Raw genomic sequence first — 21,907 nt, 5'->3', positions numbered from 1 at the left:
CCCCACCCCCACCCCCAACCAGGCTGGGTCTCCCAGGAGGGATCAGAACACACTGATAACCTGCCAGTGCCTTCACAGAGCCCAAAGAAACGAAGATGTAAGTAATTTTTTTCCCATTGTATTAAGAATCAATAAATTCAGGTGACTTTGGAGAAGGATCACTTTAAAGTCTTTACCTCAAGAGGTGAAGGGGGAAAAAAAGGTTAATGATGATTTAGTAGTATTAAAACAAAAGCTCTACCTGGCTGACATTTCTACAGGAAGCACTGTCACAGGTTATTATCTTTTGAAGGCCAAGGGAGCCTTTCTTTCCTTTAGTCCTCTGAGTATCCAGGGCCTCACACGTGGTGACCAGATGCTATTATCATTGAGAAGGTGCTTTGGACCACAGGAAGCCTAGTGACCAAGAATGCATCCAGGCACTTACATACATCCTAATCAATATCTCTCTCCCTCTTCCCCCCCCCCCCCCCCCCAGTTTCTAAGGATTAAGCCCAGGGTGTGGGCATTCCCTGACTCTACAACTGAATTATACTCCCCACTCTTACCATTACTTGCCCCAGTTTTAACTTTACCAGTTCAGCAGTTTATGTTCACATTGCAGTGAAACAACATTCTCTTCTTGTAAATCTGAAACCCGTTAAACCATCTTGTAAATCTCTACCCACTAAACAACCCCTTTTCCCTGCACTTGGTAATCTTCACTAACCTTCACTCTTCCCTTCTTCCTTCCTTCCCTCCTTCCTTCCTTCTTCCTTCCTTCCTTCCTTCCTTTTTCTTTCTTCCTTCCCTCCTTCCTTCTTCCTTCCCTCCTTCCTCCTTTCCTCCTTCCTTCCTTCCCTCCTTCCTTTCTTGTTCCTCTCCCCCCTCCCCCCCTTCCTTCCTCTTTCCTTTCTTTGAGACATGGTCTGTGTAGCCCTGGCTATCCTTGAACTCACTCTCCTCTTGTCTGAGCCTGCTGAGTGATAGGATTCCAGGTGAATACCACCACTGGCCAACTATCCTCCAGCTTTCCAATTTTGTAAGTTTGATTACCTTAGATACCTCATACAAGTAGAATAATACAATTTGTTTATTGGTGACAGGGCATTCATTTAGCATAATGACTTCAAGTTTCATTCATCCTGAAGCATTTTCTGCTTTGTTAAGATGGGTACTATCCCACCAAATAGATGATACCACACCGGGCTGTTTGCTCACCCATGGCTCACTTTTTTTTTTTTTTTTTTTTTGTGGTCTTTTTGAGGCAGGGTCTCCCTGTAGCCCCAGCTGTCCTGGAACTCACTATGTAGACCAGGCTGGCCTTGAACTCACAGAGATCTGCCTGCCTCTGCCTCCTGAGTGCTGGGATTAAAGGCGTGTGCTACCATGCCTGGAGGTTCACATTTTTAAACAGCCTTACGAAGATATAATTTACTCCCTTTGTTGACCCTCAGTATCTGCAGCAAAGAGACATTTTCTTCTCCATTTATTATCTATTAGTACAGATTAACATTTTCCTATGGTTTGTAGTCATTACTTAACCATTTTGTGATCAAATTGCTTCAGTGTTTTACTATGGAAGGTCTTTTAGGCATCCAAATTCTTGTGATACCAGTACTTAAAAATTTTGAAATAAGCCAAGTGTAGTGGCACAGGCCTTTAATCCCAGCACTCAGGAGGCAGAGGCAGGTGGATCTCTGTGAGTTCCAGGCCAGCCCAGTCTACATAGTGTGTTCCACATCAGCCAAAGCTAGATAGTGAGACCCTATCTCAATTTTTTTTTTGAAATACATTCAGCATTATAGGAAAACTAAAAAGTTAATATATAAAGTGTTCCCATGTGGTCTTCTAATAGGTTTCCCAAAGTGTTGCCATGTTTGGTAACCATGATTCCGGCAAACCTTACTTTGTTTGTTCTGTATTCTGTGGGGGGTATGTGTGTGTTGTTGGGAACCAGATTCAGGGCACTGAACGTAGCAGATGAGTGTTCTATTACTAAGCTATGTCTTCAGCCCACTCCTAAAGGTTTAACCAATAATGCTGTGTGCTGAGATCAAACATAGCACACAGATTTTTGGCAGACAGTCAAGATTCAATTTATAGAGAACACAAGAAATAGAGGAACTGAGAAAGGTGCTGTTTACCTGTAAACATTGAGGATGACTTGGGGGTAGAGGGAAGAGGCCCTCTACTCTGGGCATAAAGCTATGTAACTGTAAGCCCAAAAATCTGATAATATGGGGGCATTTTAGTAACTTGGAAATTAATTCATTCATTAACTGCTCCACTTCATTAGTTACTGGATGCAAACTGAAGCCAAAATTTAGGACTAGGGATGTATAGGTCAGGTAATAGAGTGCTTAGTTAGCATGTGCAAGGCCATGGATTCAATCCTCAGCACCATTAAACAGTATAAACTAAAGAAACAGAAAAGCCAAATGGACAGCAAATACTTATGGACCCCTGCACTCAGAGGATGCAGCAGAAGGGTCATGAATCAGGTCAGCATGGGCTACATAGCAAGTTTGAGTCCAGCCTGAGCTATATAGCAGGATCATGTCATGAAACAACAACAGCAGCAGTAACACATACAAACAAAAGAATGCAATATTGTGGTTAAAAGGAAAACAAAACCCATGTGCTTACAAGAATATGCAAAAACCAGAGGGGCATGGTGGCCCAGGGCTTTAGTCCCAGCACTCGGGAGGCAGAGGCAGGCAGATCTCTGAGTTCAAGGCAGCCTGGTTTACACAGTGAGTTCTAGGCCAGCTAGTGCTACAGGAAAGATGATAGATAGAAGATAGATAGATAGATAGATAGATAGATAGATAGATAGATAGATAGATAGATAGATAGATAGAGATATGTATGTAATTGAACATACATATAATTCCACTCCTAACTACATAGCCAACAGAATTCATCTAGATATTAACCAAAATATATGCAAAAGATTCTTACCACAATATTGTTACCAATGGTGCAGAATGGAATTTACTGTTTCCCGGGGGTGGAGGTGAACAGTGACTGGAATGATGTGACTTTACAAGGTTGTTGGAGGTTGAGGTTTGTTCTTCCAGCATAACTATCAACACCCCCTCTGTTTACTATTACATAAATTACATAAAATGCACTAGTGATGAGGAAACAGGGCCCCTGAAGTTGGACAACTTGCCAGCGTGACTCATTAGTAGGTGGTACACCTAGGACTCAAAGCCATAACTTGCATGGATGTGGCTGACACTAACTCAGAGTGCCCAGAATTGGAGCTGGACCCAAACTCAGTGAAGCCTCTAACTCCTTGAGGTTTAGGACCCTGCTGTGCAGCCATGGCCCTCTGATATGTGTTGATATTAACCATGACTGGCAAAGAGAGAGCTGCCTTGACTATTCAGAATTGCACTGCCTTTCTGCTCTGTCCACTGTGACTCAGCTCCATTCAGTTCTTGGACTGTCCTCTGGGCTTCCACCCTGCTTTCTGGACTCCTTGGCTGTAGGAGATCACCATTACATGACTTGTTAGTTCTAGCCTTCAGTCTAAACATATATCCTTGAGTATCTGCTGCAGTAAAACTTGCAGGCTACTGATGTGTACACGTATACACATACACACACACACACACACACACACATACACACACACACACACAAAATTTCCATTCTAGCAGAAAGATGAAATTTAATTATGAAGTTGGATCTGAGACACAGTATACTCTGTAAAATATTATCAGGGCTGGAGAGATGGCTCAGCAGTTAAGAACACTGACTGCTCTTGCAGAGGACCCAGGTTCGATTCCCAGCATCCACATGGTGGCTATGAAACACCCTTAACTCCAGTTCCAGGGGAATCCAAAGCCCTCTTCTGATCTCTGCGGCATTGCACGACACAGGTGCACTCACATACATGCAGGTAATATACTCATACACATAAAATAAAAATAGTAAATAAAATATTTAAAAATATTATCAAAATGTTTTGAAATTAATTTGTGTGTGTATGGGCACACACATCGCACAGCACATGTGTGGAGGTCAGAGGGCAACTTTCAGGAGTTGGTTCTCTCTTTCCACCACATGTGTGCTGGGGATTAAACTCAGGTCAGGCCTAGTAACAAGCACCTTTATCTGCTGAGCCATCTTGCCAACCCATCTTATCACAATGTTCTGATGGATGTTGGGCATGGTATGCATTCCTGTAATCCAGAAGGATGAAAGCTAGAAGCCAACGTGGGCCACACAGTAAGACCTTGTCTCAAGAAAATAATTAAAAATTTTAAAAAGTACTGGAGCGATGGCTCAGTGGTTAAGAGCACTGGCTGCTCTTCCAGAGGACTTGGGTTTGATTCCTAGGACACACATGACAACTAACACTATCTGCAACTTCAGTTCCAGGGGATCTAACACCCTCTTCTGGTCTCTACAGGCATTGCATGACATGAGTGCACTTACATACATACAGGCAAAACACTTATACACATAAAATAAAAATAAATTTTTTAAAAGTTATTTAAAATTTTTTTAAAAAATTAAAGAGACAACTTTCAGGTGTATAATATAGTAGGAGTAGGAGGAGTCCCTCCCAACCTGCCTCCATGTCTAATATTTTTACAGTATTAATTTTTTTTTCTTGGTCTTTTTGAGGCAGGGCCTGCCTGTAGTCCCAGCTGATCTGGAACTCACTATGTAGACCAGGCTGGCCTTGAATTCACAGCAATCCACCTGTCTCGGCTCCCCCACTTTGAGTGCTGTCATCAAAGGTGTGCGCCATTACAGTATTACAGGATTTTCTTCTATTTTTAAATTAATTCAAGAGTTTCATATAATACATTTTGCTCCTATTTCTCCCTCTCCTAACTCCTCCCAGATCCACCCTCACCTCCCTACCCACCCACCTTCATGTCATTTTTTTTTCCCCCCATTGAATCCAATTTGTGCTCCCCAGATACTCTTGAGAGTGGTACCAGCCCTGGATCACCACTGACCTGACAGGAGCCACAATAAACAGATTTTAAGTAGAGTTTACAAATATAATCTCTTTCTTGGTAACAACAGAAGTTATTTAATTTTAGCCCTTATCTAAGAGCCTTCTATAAATCATCTCTAAATGTCTCTAAGCTGACTACATCTGCTTTATCCCAGTATACTCAAGTCCTTTCTCAGAGCAGTATGCAATACTTAGCTGTAGAATCCCAGCAAAACAGGAGGTATCTCCATTAGCTTCACAAAATTATCCTTAAGGCGATATAATGGACCATTGTCAGCCAATTTAACTTGTATTAAAAAAAAGCATCTGCTTCAAAATCATAAAAGTAGTACAAAATTATCTTTTTCCAAAGCTAAAACTCTTTAATGTCTCTTTTTTTTACTAGCCCCCAACAATGGTAACCAAGACATGTCAGCCTGGTTCAATCTATTTGCAGACTTGGATCCACTTTCAAACCCAGATGCCATTGGACACTCCGATGATGAGCTCCTGAATGCCTGAATGAAGTTCCCTCATTTTAGGAGTCTGGAGACATCAATTTTGGACTTACTGCTTTTGTGGGATGGTGGTGTACTGTGACTCCACACAAAAGCATGGCGTTTATGAACAGAACATCTGCCGGCTAACTTTAGTCAGATGGTTAGGACATTTGCATAGATTAGGTTATATTTATTACATTGGATTTGCAAGCTGTTGATAGTCTGTGGAAAATTTTAGAAATTGAGTGTGCAATATTGAGATACCAAAATTTATGTCTGAATTACAGGACCTGAGTGTATTTCTTTGATGTGCTTTATAGTCAAGTTACTTTGCTGCCTATGGGAATTCTATGTGTGGAAAAAGGATAGAATGTAAACCAGTTGTAGTTTTGGGTTATTTTTTAATAAAAGTGGCAGGGGTAGTTCTGTAGTGGAAAACAGCAGTAGAACTAGACCAGCTTTGTCTTTGGTTAGAAAGGTAAACTACTAAGATTAGAGAACTCAATTTGCTTTAATGAAATCAGAGAACTTATGCTTGCTTTTCCTCATTTGGAGGCTAATTGTAATGTTCCCTTTCATTCACACACAATCATGGACACCCCTAGTTCCATTATTAAATTTTCATGGAGAGAAATAACAGGAGGCCAAACCCATCTTCTGTAGAAATGAGGGGAGGTTATCTTCCCAGTTCATGAGCCACAGAATGTGCAGCAGTGACACTGTAGGCATCTGCAGGCCTGTTCCACACTCTGCTGCAAAACATGCAATTACACATACTTCCTGCAAAAAAAAAAATTAATAATAAATAAGGAAAGAACCTTGCCTGTCTAGCACAATATTCCCAGAATTTCCAGAAACTTCTGTCTAAACGAGGGAGAGGCAGTTCTAAACACCTCATCCTTATATATTTGCACACTTACCTCATACTTCTTTACATGATTCAATCAGAATACTTTCTGAAAGAGACAGAAAATTCTTCATGACCAACAAAGAAGTGTCTTATTTTTCTTCTTCCTCTCTGTATAACATTAACTGAAGCACTATTTGACTACTAAGCAAAAGCTATTGGCCTTACAGGGTTTAGAACCTGAGTTTTGGAGGGAAGGCTATTTGGTGGCAGTTGGAGTGGTGAAAGCAGAGCTAATGTATGAATGTATGCGCCAGTCACTCAGGTTCCCGTCCCTTCTTACCCACTCGTTAATTCTGAGGCAGTTTTCCAAGTGTTTTATTTTTTTGTCATCCAGGCCATTGTACTCCATAAGAACAGAGTTTAATGAAGTTGTATACTGTTTTATGAGCTTCTAGTCAAAAGCAGGCTGAAATGCTCATAACGCCCAAGCCATAGTACACAGTAAACTTTAAGGAGTGAACCAGAGTCAGTAAAAGGCCATCCACTTCCTCCCCACAGCAGTCTGGCCTGACTGAGGGCTGCCCATGTATTCTCCAGAAACCTAGCACTATGCCACCTGTGGCACTGGTTACTGAAACGGACTCAGCATAGGTCAGGAAGTCTCCCTTAATATCTCTTCACAATGTTGCTATCTTTATTTAGTCTTAGTGAACTATCTCTTCAAAAGCATTTTAAAACTTTTCCTTGCTATTCAGTGAAAACTTTCGGAATGCAATACTGCCATTGTTCTGCCAAGATTTACTCACCAGGATTATGATTATGAATCATGATCTACAGCCACTGCACAGTGACTATAGCACTGTCAACTTTGAGTGCTTCAAGAAATGCTTTCTATGTTCTCTGCCATTTTTCTTTGCCCTGGTAGACTTTCCAGTGCACCAGTTCACATGTGTCTGTAATATCTCCTCCACAGGCATGCCAAGCAGCCTGCTGTCTCATCTAAAATAAAGATGTTTCAGTGAGCAGGGAAATCAGTGCAAAGCCTGAGCCCTCGACTTACAACTGTGAATGGACAACACCTTCCATTTTCCCAGATCAAAATCAGTGCAAGTCCACATACCTGTGATTACTGCTACTTAGTTTTTAGTCTTCTCTTTCAACACAGTGTGTAGTTTATTTCCTACTTAACCAGGAAGCAATTTTAACTGCTTTTCCAAGTCTAGCTATAACTTCAAATCCAACAATCCCATCTTTGAGGAGCACATCAATAACTTAATAAAAGTTAATTACAGTATTTTCTCATGATTAAGTAATTTGAGGCACAATCGTTAATACTTTGGTAGTTGAAGGAGACATTTTGCTGTATTAAAGAAATACTTATAAGGGAAGAAAGGGAGGACCCAGGAAGTGCCAGAAAGACAGCTACCTGCTGGTCACTCACTCTAGACTGTCCACTCAGCAAGGAGTAAATGATCTTGGAGCCAAGGGAAGGTCTCAGAACATCTGTCACATGGATACCTTTTATATTAAATGGGGAGACACCTGTACTCCACTTACTTTATTCCACATGAAGTGCATAGGTTAGAAAAGCCCTAGCAGAACTATGCTAGTTAGCCTGTGTCTCTAGAGCACTCTGCAGGAGAGCAGGAATTCTGGGGCAGAAGATCAGATTGGTGTCATTTGTAATTTCTTGAGATCTTTAATTGTAAAGCATAGCTCTGATATGATTATAAATAAACTGTATTTCAACAAAATAGACTTCAATATTTGCATATTGAAAAAAACGTGTATTTTAGCTCTAGATATTTATCACATAACTCTCTTATAGATCACCTGGAAATATGGAGGGCTTGGAACATTAAAACAGAGGAAGTTTAAATGTGCTCTATTTTTCTGAGCTTCTTTAATACTGTAAATAGTATAAAGCAACCTGTTTCCTAAACATCATTTTCCCCATTTAAAAACTTGAAAGGGCTAGAGAGACACTCAGCAATTAAGAGCACTGGCTGCTCTTGCAGAGGACTCTGGTTCAGTTCCCAGTGCCCACGTGGCATCTAACAACTGTCCTTAACTCCAGTTCTAGGGGATCCAACACCCTCTTCTGACCTCCACAGGCATTGCACCACATAGGTACACTTACATACACATGAAGGCAAAACACTCACACATATTAAATAAATTTAAAGACAAACCCCCAAAATTTGGGTTTTACCTCTGAACCACAGTACAAAGAACGCAAGAGACGCTGATGGACACTTCAAGGGCTGGGCTGACTCAATGTGTAAAATACTGACTCTGTAAGCACAAGGACCTGAGTGGATTCCCCAGCACCCATGAGAGAGCCAGATGCAGTGGCATACACCCATAATCTCATTGCTTAGAGACAGACAGCTCCTGGGGGCTCACTGGCCTGCCAGCCTAGCAGAAATGGTGTGCTCCAGGCTCAGTGAGAGAACCTGTCTCAAAAAATAAGGAGGAGGGGTTGAAGAGATAGCTCAATGGTTAAGAGCACTTGCTGCTCTTGCAGAGGCTCTGAGTTCAGCTCTAGCACCCATATTGGATGGCTCACAACCACCTGTAACTCTAGCTCCAGGGGATCCCCACACCATCTCCTGGACTCCATGAGCACCTGCACTCATAGGTGCACATATCTACACACACAATTAAAATAAATCGTAAAAGTGGAGAGTGGTAGAGGAAGACACCCACTGTTGACCTTTGACCTCCACATGCACACATAGGCGAGTGCATCCCCCACTATGTGCCCCCCACTCTCAAAGTGAAAATAAAAATCAGGGTGTTAATATACTTGTGAGACAAACACAGAAGAAATATCTAAGGTATGGGAAAAGAATGTGTTCTCTGTAATTATGTTTCCTAACACATCATCAGATATCACAAAGTTGAGTCTAGAAATAATAACCAGTGAAATCTAAGTCACAGTATTTAACCTGATTTGTTGAAGGCTAGAATAGAAAGAGTCCAAATTGATTATTTCTGTCTCCCAGAGTGTTTTCAGGGCTTTGTATTTTCTTCACCTTGAGGAATGAAGCAGCCTTCAGGCTTGGAATAAAGGAATTAGAAGAAAACAAAACTTTAAAATACTAACTAATCAAAAAAAAAAAATACTAAGTAATCCAGCAGTACTGAAAATAATGCATTTAAAGCACACCACAGTAAGGAGTTTAATCTTGCTATGCACAGGCTAGGAGAATTATTTCTGTCTCCCAGAGTGTTTTCAGGGCTTTGTATTTTCTTCACCTTGAGGAATGAAGCAGCCTTCAGGCTTGGAATAAAGGAATTAGAAGAAAACAAAACTTTAAAATACTAACTAATCAAAAAAAAAATACTAAGTAATCCAGCAGTACTGAAAATAATGCATTTAAAGCACACCACAGTAAGGAGTTTAATCTTGCTATGCACAGGCTAGGAGAAAAACAGTTGGTTAAAATGGGGCATGTGTACCATTTAATAAGACCAAAGAGTGCATTGAAAATTCACTCTGTACTAGGGACAGAACCCAATGCCTCATGAATGCTAACCATGGGCTGAGCCACCGTTTCACACCCCAGGCCTTGTCTTTGGCAATTAGTCAGGTACATACTTCTCTACTCACTGGTGTAAATCAACTAGTCATTGGCCAAACAGTAACTATACAAAGAAAAGTAAAGAGTTGGTTGATGTTAATAGGTAAATATTTTGAAGTACTTATGTTTGCATTTTGTATTGTACACTTAAAATTTTTCCCATTTTCCTGATGCTTCAGCACCTCATCCAAGTCCACAATAAACGTCTGGCCCAGGCAACCCAGGTACACCAGTATGGTTCTTTGGTACTCTGCTCCATCACCCAGAAACACTAATGCACAGGTGCACTCTCACCCCTTTGCTGTGTACTTCACTGTTCCCAAGGCATGTGTGCATGCTCTCAGTTCCCACCAGACTGTAGGCCTGCTTGGTGTGCTCTTCCATGTGACCCACCCAGTGTGCAATGGCTATCTCTCTGGGACTGAAAAAAACTGCCCTGTGTCAAACCCCCCTCCCCCTGTGTTCTTATGACTGAACCGCAGACCATCGCCTAAAAAAGCAACATGGGGCTGGAGAGATGGCTGTGGTTGGGAGCACCTGCTGCCCTTGCAGAGGACCCAGGTTTGGTTTCTAGCACCCACATAGCAGCTCACAACCAGTTGTAACAGGATCCAGGAGATCCAATGCCCTCTTCTGGACTGCAGGCACCAGGCATGTACAAGGTATACATACATGTAGGGCCTCACGAATCTGAGATTTAAAACTTACTTTTGTGAGGTTGGGTGTGTAGCTCACTGTATGAGTATGTCTAGCACACTCAAGGGCCTATGTTCATTCCCCAGTAGTGCAATAACAGTAACCACCTTTGGAAATCTCTCAACGAGTAGGGAAGAGGAGAAAAAACTGTAAAAAATACGATTGAAGTTTGTTTCTGCTTCTCTAAAAGATGTGCCCACTGGATTAAAGAAAAACATTTCTCTTTAATTTCTGTGGATATAGCAAAATCACAAATCACAGAACCTGAGAGTTTGTGTCACTAACATCCTTGGTGATAAACAGGTGCCTTAGGAGCTTCCTTTCTTTGGCCTCTGAGCCAAGCTGCCAGTGAGGACCACAAACGAGAAGAAAACCACCACACCACCACAATGACTGCGGTTCATCAGTGCCGCTCCTGCAGCAAAACAGCGAGGCTGAGTGGATCAGACTAAGTTCTGGAGTTAGATATGGTACAAAACCAGACTGACATTTCCCAGACACATGTGACTGTGGGTAGTTACTTAATTTTGGTTTTGTTATCTGTAAGGCACTGAAAAAAAATGCAGTTCCTTGCTCTATGGGGCCATCATAAAGTAACCATTATTTGGACTGGTAAACTGTATGGGAACTGCCATCTTTATCTGAATTCCTGGATCAAATTATACATCAGAAGCTAAAATGAATGTTACAGGACCATTTCCATGACCAGACACCCTTGGCTTTCTTATAGAATGATTAAACTTAACTGCCCCCCCCCAAAAAAAATCAAGGAAGATAAATGTTCGCTTTTGGTTTTGTTACTTTCATGTGACTGCATTAAATGATAGCACTGTCAAGAGTTTCTTAATCCCACAAATGAGAAAAATCAAGGTTCAAAAGGTGACTTTTTTGTCCCCAAGGCCCATAAACAAGAGAGCTAGAACTTAGTGTCCAATCTGTGCCAGCAGTTTAGAGACACTAAAGGAAAGCAGAATGTTCTGAAGACTCCAGTCTCATCTCTGCATTAAGATATCACAACCAGCTGGGCGTGGTGGTGCACGCCTTTAATCCCACCATTCGGGAGGCAGAGGCAGGTGGATCTCTGTGAGTTCAAGGCCAGCCTGATCTACATAGTGAGTTCCAGGTCAGCTGGGGCTACAGGGAGACCCTGTCTCAAAAAGACCAAAAATAAAAAGATATCACAACCCAAACAGAGAAGTTGCATCTATAGCAGTATTATTTTGTATCATTTTGATTACAATCCTCAGTAAAAGTTTTACAATGTAACCTGCTGTGTATGAGTATCTCCAGTGTTAGACAACTTGACTGCAATGCACAAGGCCTGAGCTTGATCCCCAGCACTGAAAGACTAAAGTTCAACACAAAAAAATGCTGTCCTTAAGGGTAAATACACTTGTTTATACTTTTCTATTCAGCTTCATTGCTTAAAAAGTTGGCAAGACTCATTTAATTCAAGACTGAACCACTGTTTAAAAACAGAACTAGAGATATAAAGGCTATGGGTTGTTGTGGTCCTATGTTGCATTAGATTTTTCTTTTTTTTCTTTTTGAGACAGGGCCTCCCTGTAGCTCCAGCTGGCCTGAAACTCATTATGTAGACCAGGCTGGCCTTGAACTCACCGAGATCTGCCTCTGCCTCCTGAGTGTTGGGACTAAAGGCATGTGCCACCATGCCTGGCTAGACTTTTTAAGTTGGGTGGTGGCACATATTTGTAATCCCAACTATTCAGGAAGCTGAAGCAGGAGAATCAGGAGTCTGAGGCTACCCTGGGCTGCATAGTGAGCTGAATATATTAGTTTGGACAACTCAGTGAGTTACTGTTTCAGAAAAGTGGGGAGGGTTAGGATTGTAGTTCAGTGGTAGAGTGTTTTGTTTGGCATGTGCCTGGTCCTGAACTCAATCCCAGCACCACACATATACATATCACACTGAGTTTTTACTTAAATTTTTTTTCTTTTTGTCTTTAAGTCAATCTATGTAGCCCTGAACTTATGATTTGTCTGTCAACAGCCTTCCAAGTGCTGGAATTATGGTGTGCACTACCATGCCTGGCTCAGAAATATGTAGAGGGTGTCAGATCCCCTGGAACTGGAGTTACAGACAGTTGCTAGCTGTCATGTGGGTGCTGGGAATCAAACTCAGGCCCTCTGCAAGAGCAGTCAGTACTCTTAACCTCTAAACAATCTCTCCAGCCCCCAACACAGAACATCTTAATCAACTTTATATCCCCTTCCCCACTGGCACCCACCCATGGCCCACACCACTGGATTTCATACATTATCATTTGTGTTAAGGCCTGTCATGTCAAATTAGTGTCCCCAGACGTCCCTCAGTGCAAGTTCATTCTTCTTTTTTTAAAAAACATTTTATGTGTATGAGTATACTGCCTGCATGTATGTTAGTGCACTGTGTCATGCAATGCCTGCAGAGGTGAGAGGAGGGCACTATATTCCCCTGGAACTGGAGTTATGGATGGTTGTTAGTCGCCATGTGGGTGCTGGGAATCGAACCTAGGTCCTCTGCAAGAGTAGCCAATATTCTTAAACACTGAGCCATCTTTCCAGCCTTCATGCCTTTGCTTTCTAAATGCTCACATGGTAAGTCTTTGCTGGGCTGATCCACCCATTTGTTCATATAGACAGACTGAAGCTGAGTCCAAACTGTCTTGCATAGGAAGGATACAGTTGGTTAAGCGATTTAAAAAAAGAAAAAGCCTTCTTTATGGTACTTTAGAATAAAATTGTCCCAACTAAATAATCTCTAGCATGCTTTGAATTAATGAATCACTTATAAATACACCTTTCAGTGTGCTGTATTTTTTTTTATTTTTATTTTTTCATGTGAATACGTGTATTGCCTGCATGTAGGTAAGTGCACCCGTGTCGTGCAATGCCCACAGAGGACAGAAGACACTGTCAGATCCCCCTGAAACTGGAGTTATAGACAGTTGAGGTGCCATGTGGGTGCTGGGATTCAAACCCAGGTCTTCTGCAAGAACAGCCAGTGTTCTTGACCTCTGAGCCACCTCTCCAGCTGCTGTTTGTATTTTAATGCTTGCTCAGCACTTACCAGATCACGTAACCCTCAACTCTGGAGAAGGGAGGGGTAGCCAAGAATCTACTGCTTAATGTAAACATATTTTCTTATCAATTTATGGAAGAGAGTATACTACATGTGTTCTATATCAAGGTACAAATATCTAAAAATAAAATTTGAATTTGAGGCAATATTCATAAAAATACACAGAAAACCTCAAGAAGAACAGACTTTATTTTAACATAAAAGTTCTATTTTCTTGTGAGGCAGCAACAAGTGTTCATGTACAGGGAATACATAGTACATAATAACAATACTTATTACCATTGGAAATGCTTTTTGTAGGGAGAATTTTGTTAGAAAGTTTTAAAACTGCATTTAAAAAAAAGATTTACACAGCATCAACAGAAACAAAAAGATGCAGAGTTTAAAAAAACATAAATTATGGTCAATAAGACTGTATAAACAAAATATTGTTCAGGGCTACTCTGCTGTCATAAGGCAGAGTAAAACACATACCTTAAAGTGCAGAGTTCAGCATCTTGGCTTTATTTTGCAAGTTCAGCACTGCCACTGGTCCAGTTCTGACACATCAGAATTTAGTAATGGCAATTTTACTTTAGCTTTCTTTCAAGAAAATTCTTGACATTTAAGTTCTAAACCTGGACATAAAGAAGCTCTAAATTTTGCCATTTTCTTGAACCTTCTTCCAGTGAAAGCTTTTTTTTTTTTTTTTTTTTTTTTTAAAAAAAAGGGGGGGGTGGGGGTGGGAAAGTGGCCCTTCATCATGGCCAGCTAACCCTTAGACAGCAACAGGCAGCAAGAGAGCCTTCTCCCACACCGATTTGCTTGTGGTCCTAAGTATAAGAAACATTGTAAACAAAATGAGAATTGGGCTCAAAAAGAATTCTGGCTTTCACGCCACATTTAACCAAAGAAAGCAAAACCTTTTTTTAAAACACAATTGCCCACAAAGCAATGATAAATAACAGATTTATCACAATCAGAAACAGTAAATTTGTAAGTTTATCATCACAAGGAGAAATGTCTTGAGTAAATAACTATGATTGACAAATAACTAGAGAATGGCTCCTTTGGCCAAAAGATACGTTACCCATTTACACTGCAATGGAAGCTAATTTTTTTTCAATTAAAATTTTAAATTAGTGACTGGGGAAGTAGGTCAGTGACAGAGCACTTGCCTAGCATGTGTGAAGTCCTGGGTATGAGCCCCAGCACTGAAAAAAACCAACTGTATTTCCACTGAAGCTACTCTACCTTCTGTACAGTTGTCCACAGTGACAGCAATTATGAAGTGGGATTTGTAAATATAATACTATGCATTCTATTGAGAGTAGACTCATCCTTAAAAAAACCAACCTCTGAGAACTAAGGGTTAAATAAAATAGCTAGGTGGATCTATGATTAATATTTTTAAGACTGCAATAAAGCTTTTATATGCTTAGAAATTAGCCCTTTGGCCCTGACAGTTAACAGTTGTATTTGCACCTTAGACCTTTCCTCTTATGCATCTTCTTCAAATCTCAAGTTCTATTTCTCCAAAACCCAAAGAGATGTGTTTGGTCGTCACACAACTCACTTACCTGCAAATTCACACTCTCCTCCCAAACAAACCTTAGACTAAAACGTTCTACTTATAACCTGAAACTTGTTTATCTACTCCAATTTTAAGTTACATTAAGGACATATAGAACTATAAAAAGATATGAATTTGCCAAATGTGTACAACAGAATAGACAGAATCTGTTAGTAATGTTCTAGTTGTAAAATGCCCTCATGACTCACAGGAGCAGAGAAAGGAAAGAAGTTTACAGCAAAGGAAAAGCAGATTCACTAGAATTCAGTTGGGATAAAAACTAGGTTTTAAAAAAAAAACAAAAAACCAAAACCTTGCTTTTAACCTCCTCCCTCTCCTGTTAGATCAACTCAACTGACTGCAGTTGACCTCTTTTGTACAGACCAAGCAGATGCTCAGGCTGAACCAATAAAGTTAAAAGGCAGAAGAAGGCAACCAAGGCATATCAAAACACTCCCCAAAATCCACCCAAATTTACACTCCCAATAACTGCTTTTTTATCAACTTAGAAGCTACAATTTACTAGCTCCCGTTAAGTTAAGTTTTGGCTGGAAAAAGTGCCAAAATTTACCAGTCTTTCCAACCTGACTTGATTCATTCAAATGCCTGACTTCATCTGATTTACCTAAAAATACTCTCATTTTAAACTAAATAGAGCCCATTTTAAATTGCCTAGATGTCTTAAAATGCCTAAGAACTTTCAGAAGATTCACTGCTTACCTGTAGGTTTTCCATAATAGAATGTCTGGACCAGCTGACATAATTAGCCTTCAAAATGGAGGCCTTTTCATGAGGGCTTTACAACTTCCTTTTCTGCCTCTCGTGTGTAGGACAGTAAATTACTGGAGCATAAGGTGTATATGAAGATATTAGAACGATACTTTATCAGCACTGGTGGAATATGTCATCTCTAAAGAGCCGTTCCTTAATTTTATTACCACGCTTTGAAATTAAATACTATTAAATACTGCCATATGACATTGGCAGTCGTTATTAGGATGAGCCCAAATCCAAAATTCTATCAATTTTTCAAAGGTGCCTGTTTTAGGCCCCAAACCTCTTGTCTATTTTCCCCACTGTGTAGAATGTTGAAGAAGAACTAGCAAAGTCTGTAGGCAACAAATCTCAGTGCCAACTGCCATAAAGAAAAAAGTCAGTCTCAAGAGTCTGCGGCTACCAATCACTATTCAATGGATTACACTCCCGGCAAACTACTAACCCCGACCAAATCCACAAGACGACAACACCACGAAAGCAAAGGAGGAAATCCATGCACAGCCATTTTAGGGTCTCTTGGGGCTATGATACAGTGATGATTAAAGGTAGAAGGGCACCCAGCAAAGGAGGGCAACCATGTGACACACAGTTCACAGAAAACCAAAGAGCTCCTCACTCCTAGCCAGCAGTCCACACTTCGGAGTTTCCTTTTGGCTCACTGACCTAAACAAGCTCCAATATGGGTGAGTAGCATTAAAGCATTATCTTCAGACTGTAACTCTTCTGACCATGTGGGGAAATGTGTACAGGAGTAGAACAGAAAACAGCAGTTTTACAAATATTTCACCCAAAGCACAAACTTTTGACATCAAAAAACATAAATCACATAATGTACGAATATTGCTTTTCATCTTTTTATATATACTTGTTCAATGCATTTACCTATCAATTCTTATTTGGGAGAAGAACATAGTCATGAAATTAACATGACTGGGGAAATGTCAACAATCCCTTTGGTCCCAAAGCTGAAAATAGCCGAGGAAAGCACATATCTAGAAAGGGAAACAAGAAACAGAGGCCACCAAAGAATTTTTTGAACATCCTGTTTGCTACGTTTCAGAAAATGTTAACATTGGTATTATAAAATAGTCATTTTCATATAAAAGATGGTTCTTGCAGCATCAATCACATCTCCCTTCAGGAATGATATTTCAGGGATCAGGGTTTTTTTTGTTTGTTTGTTTTGTTTTTTTTTTAAAACAAGTCTAATTTGAAGACAAAAGAAAATGTAATTTTGTTCCTCCAAAAGTAAAGAATGAGACCTTTCATGTTTCAGTCAGTGCTTTAAGGAAAAGCAGGCTAAGCACTGATGGTTGGCCTTCATGAGTTGGGTAGAGCAGTCACTGGGGCTGCACTCTTCCAGAAGCCATGTTGTCACATATCACTAGCAAGTCGAAGCACATCACAGCCAACCCAGAGGACACGATGCCATCACAGTCAAGTGATCTGAGGAGGTTCCCAGTTTCTAGGAACCATGGCACATGCACTGGACCTATCCTTCAGCTTCCTCGATTGGTTCTGGTGGTACATGGAGGGAGGCTGATGGCAGGACCGTACTGGTTCCTCGAGAGACTCGGTCTTGCTCTGTGTTTGTGGACAGGGAGGCCATAGAGATGGGCTGAAGCAAGGTGGTTGTCATGCCAGTGGTGACTGTCAGGCTGTGGCCGGAGCCCTTGAGGGTGAGATCTGGTGTGGGAAGGAGTGGCTTGAGGATGCTCACAAGGCAGAACGCAGAGCCGCTTTTAGGGATGAAATTCACCTTGTTTTTGTCAGGACAGTAAAAGGCTGGAATTTCATGAAGTTGTTTTGGCCTAAATAGAGAACAGAAAACCGAATACTTTCTAAGTCGCTGAACACTGAAAATAAGCTCTTTAATTTAAAAAAAAAATAGATAATGCAACTGAAGCTATTTCAGAAACTTCAATTACAAAGAAACAAAATACCATTAGGCATTTGATTCAAAACACGAGTCTCGAGCCAGGCCTTTAATCCCAGCACTGGGAGCCAGAGGTAGGCAGATCTCTGTGAGTTCGAGACCAGCCTGGTCTACATAGCGAATTCCAGGCCAGGTATGGCTACAGGGAGACCCTGTCTCAAAAAGACCAAAAACCAAAAACAAACAACACCCCCCCTCCCAAAAAAACCCAAAACATGTATCTCCAGGGACAGCAGACACAATGCCAGGCTGCTTTCATGTCCCATGCAGGCTGGTGACATTGCACTCAAGGTGATCTAAGACAGCAACAGGAATACGGACTTCCCCAGGACAAAAGAAAATCTGCACATTTAAGACAAATATGGATGCTACCACCATTTTTCCATGCTCTGTTCTATTATGAAGAGAGAAAACAAACTGAAAATATACATGTCTACTTTTCACTAGGATTCATCACTACAGGACTAAACCTTGAGAAGCAAAGGTTTTCTCTTATGGATTTTTAAAAATTTATTATTTTTATTTTATGTGTATGCGTGTATTGCCTGCATGTAGGTAAGTGCACCCATGCTGTGCAATGCCCACAGAGGATAGAGGAGGCTGTCGGATCCCCTGGAACTGGAGTTATGGACAGTTTTTAGCTGCTATGTGGGTGCTGGGACTCGAACCCAGGTCCTTCTGCAGGAACAGTCAGTGTTCTTAACTGCTGAGCCATCTCTCCAGGCCCTCTCTTATGGACTTCCTTGAAAGTTTCTGAAGCAAAGCTCTTTTCTGTTGCCAGGTCCTCCTGAAAATTATCCCCCAAAGAATACTTTTGTTGTTATGAGTATCCCATGAAAATAAAAAATATTTCAGAGGCCAAGCATGGTGGTGCATCCCTTTAATTCCAGCACTCAGGAGGCAGAGGTGGGGGGGGGTGTCTCTGTGACTTCAAGGCCAGCCTGGTCTACATAGCAAGTTCCAGGCTAACCAGAGTTGCATAATGAGAGCCTGTATTAAAAAAATTAATAAATTGTTAAAATAACATGGAAATGTCACAAAATTAAAATAATATCAAGGTGGAAGAACCTGAATAAATCAACTTAGATTGAAAAGATGCCATTATTCCACTGTCAGATGATAGAATTATTGTTCTCAGGCTGGTGAGATGAGTAGAGGCTGCCAAGCTTGACAACTTGAGTTTGATCCCTGGAGCCCACACAACAGAAGGAGAACTGATACCTGCAAGCTGTCCTCTGACCTCCACAAACATACTGGGGCACGTGTGCTCATACATTTATATACACACAGGCACTCTAAATAAACATTTTAAAAAATTATTGTTCTCATTTCTCCCAATGATAAGTGAATTCAATAAAGATCTAGGTATGCCAATTCTGCAGGAGATTCTAAGAACAAAGTTCAAATAGCCTACAAGAAGACATGAGACTAAATCTACAGGTCTTGGGGGGGGACTTTGGGAACAACCTGTATTTCAATATAATTAGTATCTTTTTCATTTTACAAGTTTTATGTATCTTTTAAAAACATTTTATTATTTTTATATTTCGTGTATAAATGTATTCCCTGCATGTTTATATAAGTGCACCCATGTCATGCAATGCCTGCAGAGGTCAGAAGTGGATGTCAAATGCCCCAGAACTGGTATGGAAGGTTGCTAGCTGCCATGTTAGTGCTGGGAACTGAACCCAGGTCCTCTGCAAGAGCAGCCAGTGCTCTTAACTGCTGAGCCAACTCTCCAGCCCACATGTTTTATGTATTTATTTATTCATAAGTTTTAACAGACTGCCAAACTGCAGAGCACAAGGAGGTTAGCTGCAAGAGTCTGAGAAACATGGTAGCAAAGGCTTTCAAAAGGTTTAGAGGCAACATATGGTACAGATAACCTATGGTATGGAGTCAGAGTTTGGAAGAAGGAAGGCCTCTTCAAAGTAATTTACCTGTGAGCTGGGTTTCAGAGAATGACTAAATAATAGACCTAGTAACTGGGCACCAACACATGTTATGTTCCAAAGAAGCAATGTACTGGGTGGGCAGATTCCACCGATGAACAATGAATACCACCTAAAGATAGCTTTCCCAAGTACAGCCAAAGAACAAAGAAAAGCACATTATTTAAATCAGGAAATGCCACAGGCTGAGTACTAGGAGGTCACAAGTGTTTCTGGATATTTTATAAGAATACGCAGTCTTTGTGTGTGTGTGTGTTAGTCCAAAAATCTACTGAAAAATTATACATGCAGTATCTCTACATGAGTCCATGTGTATAACTGAAGGCTATATAACAAAAACAGTGCCATACAGGAGAAACTTTCTGTGATTGTTGGCCAAGGTAGTCCAAGGGACTCCCAAAATTACACAGGCTATTCCCACAGTCCTTAATTGCCTCCCAGAACTTGATGGTAAGACCCTATTGCTAAAGACAGGACATACTTTGGTCACAGGATTTGGAGCAATGGAGCTGGAATTGACCTGGAAGCCACCTCCCCTGAAGGCTAGCTCCCATAGCTTTGGGAGCACTGTGCAAGCTGCTAAGGGAGAATATCAATTGATGGCCCAACCCCAGCTTCAAGGCCTAAAAACCACATCAATGACCAGCACAGAAAATGATACTGGTGCAGTAGTGGCACTTTTATGTTAGGGGTAATCAACAGCTACCTAATTGGACTTAAAGCCCACTCAATGGGAAAGAAACTCATGTGTGGTACTGTAAACCTAGCCAAATACACGTAGCTGTAGCTGAAGCAGTCATAGATCTTGAGAAAACTCTTAACGTCACATCCTAAGACAAATGTGATTTCTTACCATGTGCAAAATATGGATACTTAAATTTACAGATAGGTATCCCAATCACCACACATCAAAGAAGGTTCTTTTTCAACGGAGATTATTAGAGTTCTACAACTGATCATACAGAGATTGTCTGTGAACTGGCCAAGTCTAAGCAGCACATCTATAATGCAACCTATACAGAACACAGAACACAGGATAATGAGAACACTAACCCATCTTTCAATTCTCATCAATGAAGCTCCCTCATGCATCAGAGGGCCAGGAATACAAAAGGTCACAAATGGCCAAAATGTAGAGAATAAAAATCTACAGAGTGTGGGTCCTTGGACTTCTATATTAAAATCTACCCATCCAGGGCTCAGGGATCAGTGTAGAAGAGGGGGCAGAAAGATTGTAAGAGCCAGAGAGGAGGTGCATGACCATAAGCAAATAGAGTCCTATAGGCTCCTGGGACCCTTCTCATGTGAACCTACAGCAATGATGTCAACATGTAAAAAACCCATGCAAACTCAAGCAGACAAAAACCCAGCACAGAACTGTGAAATGGATAGCAGGTCCCAATCTTAGTAGAAGAATTGTTTGGCAGCTGATTACTGATGGGTGAGGAAGAGTTGATCTTTTTAAAGGGAGGGACTCTAGATAGGCTGACTAGACCTCAGTGGATGAACTTGCACTGAGGGACATCTGGGGACACTAACTTGACATGATAGGCCTTAACACAAATGACAAAATGTATGAAATCCAGTGGAAGGTGGCTCTGGGAGGGTGCCAGGGGGACGGGATATAAAGATAATTAAGATTGATTGAGGTGTTCTATATAAAATACACAAAAATTCAATAAAAATGAATTTTTACAAAGGAGGGTGTCAGATCTCCAGGAACAGGCATCACAGATGATTGTTAAGCTGCCATGTGAGTGCTAGGAACCAAACCTCGGTCCTCTGCAAGAGCAGCCAGTGCCCTTAACTGCTGAGTCATTTCTCTAGCCCCTGAATATTTTATTTGTACACTATACCTGAAAAATTTTCATCTCTGTGAGTTCAAGGCCAGCCTGGTCTACATAGTGAGTTCCAGGACAGCTGGGGCTACAGGGAGACCCTGTCTCAAAAAGATTAAAAAAAAAAAAAAAAAGATGTTCTGTATGAAATACACAAAAACTCAATAAAAAATTCAATAAAAAATTAAATTA

General features: G+C 40.9%; 2 protein-coding genes across 3 annotated transcripts in view; one reads left to right on the top strand and one right to left on the bottom strand.

Annotated features, from left to right (window-relative positions):
- Window positions 1–6,367, top strand: part of Ica1l (islet cell autoantigen 1 like) — a 69,431-nt gene extending 63,064 nt beyond the window's left edge. For both annotated transcript variants that reach the window (XM_008835453.3, XM_008835452.3), the window contains 2 exons: window positions 23–97; window positions 5,352–6,367. In XM_008835453.3, the coding sequence (XP_008833675.1) occupies window positions 23–97; window positions 5,352–5,467 (191 nt within the window). In that variant the 3' untranslated portion in view covers window positions 5,468–6,367. The remainder of the gene's footprint in view (window positions 1–22; window positions 98–5,351) is intronic.
- A 7,464-nt stretch (window positions 6,368–13,831) lies between these two features.
- The window catches only part of Fam117b (family with sequence similarity 117 member B), an 85,485-nt gene continuing 77,409 nt past the window's right edge, over window positions 13,832–21,907 (bottom strand). Inside the window, 1 exon segment of the mRNA XM_029564653.1 lies at window positions 13,832–17,800. Coding sequence (XP_029420513.1) covers window positions 17,482–17,800 — 319 coding nt within the window. The 3' untranslated portion in view covers window positions 13,832–17,481.

Source organism: Nannospalax galili, unplaced genomic scaffold (genome assembly GCF_000622305.1).
Source record: "Nannospalax galili isolate Female #2095 unplaced genomic scaffold, S.galili_v1.0 scaffold637, whole genome shotgun sequence".
In the NCBI taxonomy this organism is placed as follows: domain Eukaryota; kingdom Metazoa; phylum Chordata; class Mammalia; order Rodentia; family Spalacidae; genus Nannospalax; species Nannospalax galili.
This window is presented reverse-complemented; position numbering and strand designations above follow the sequence as displayed.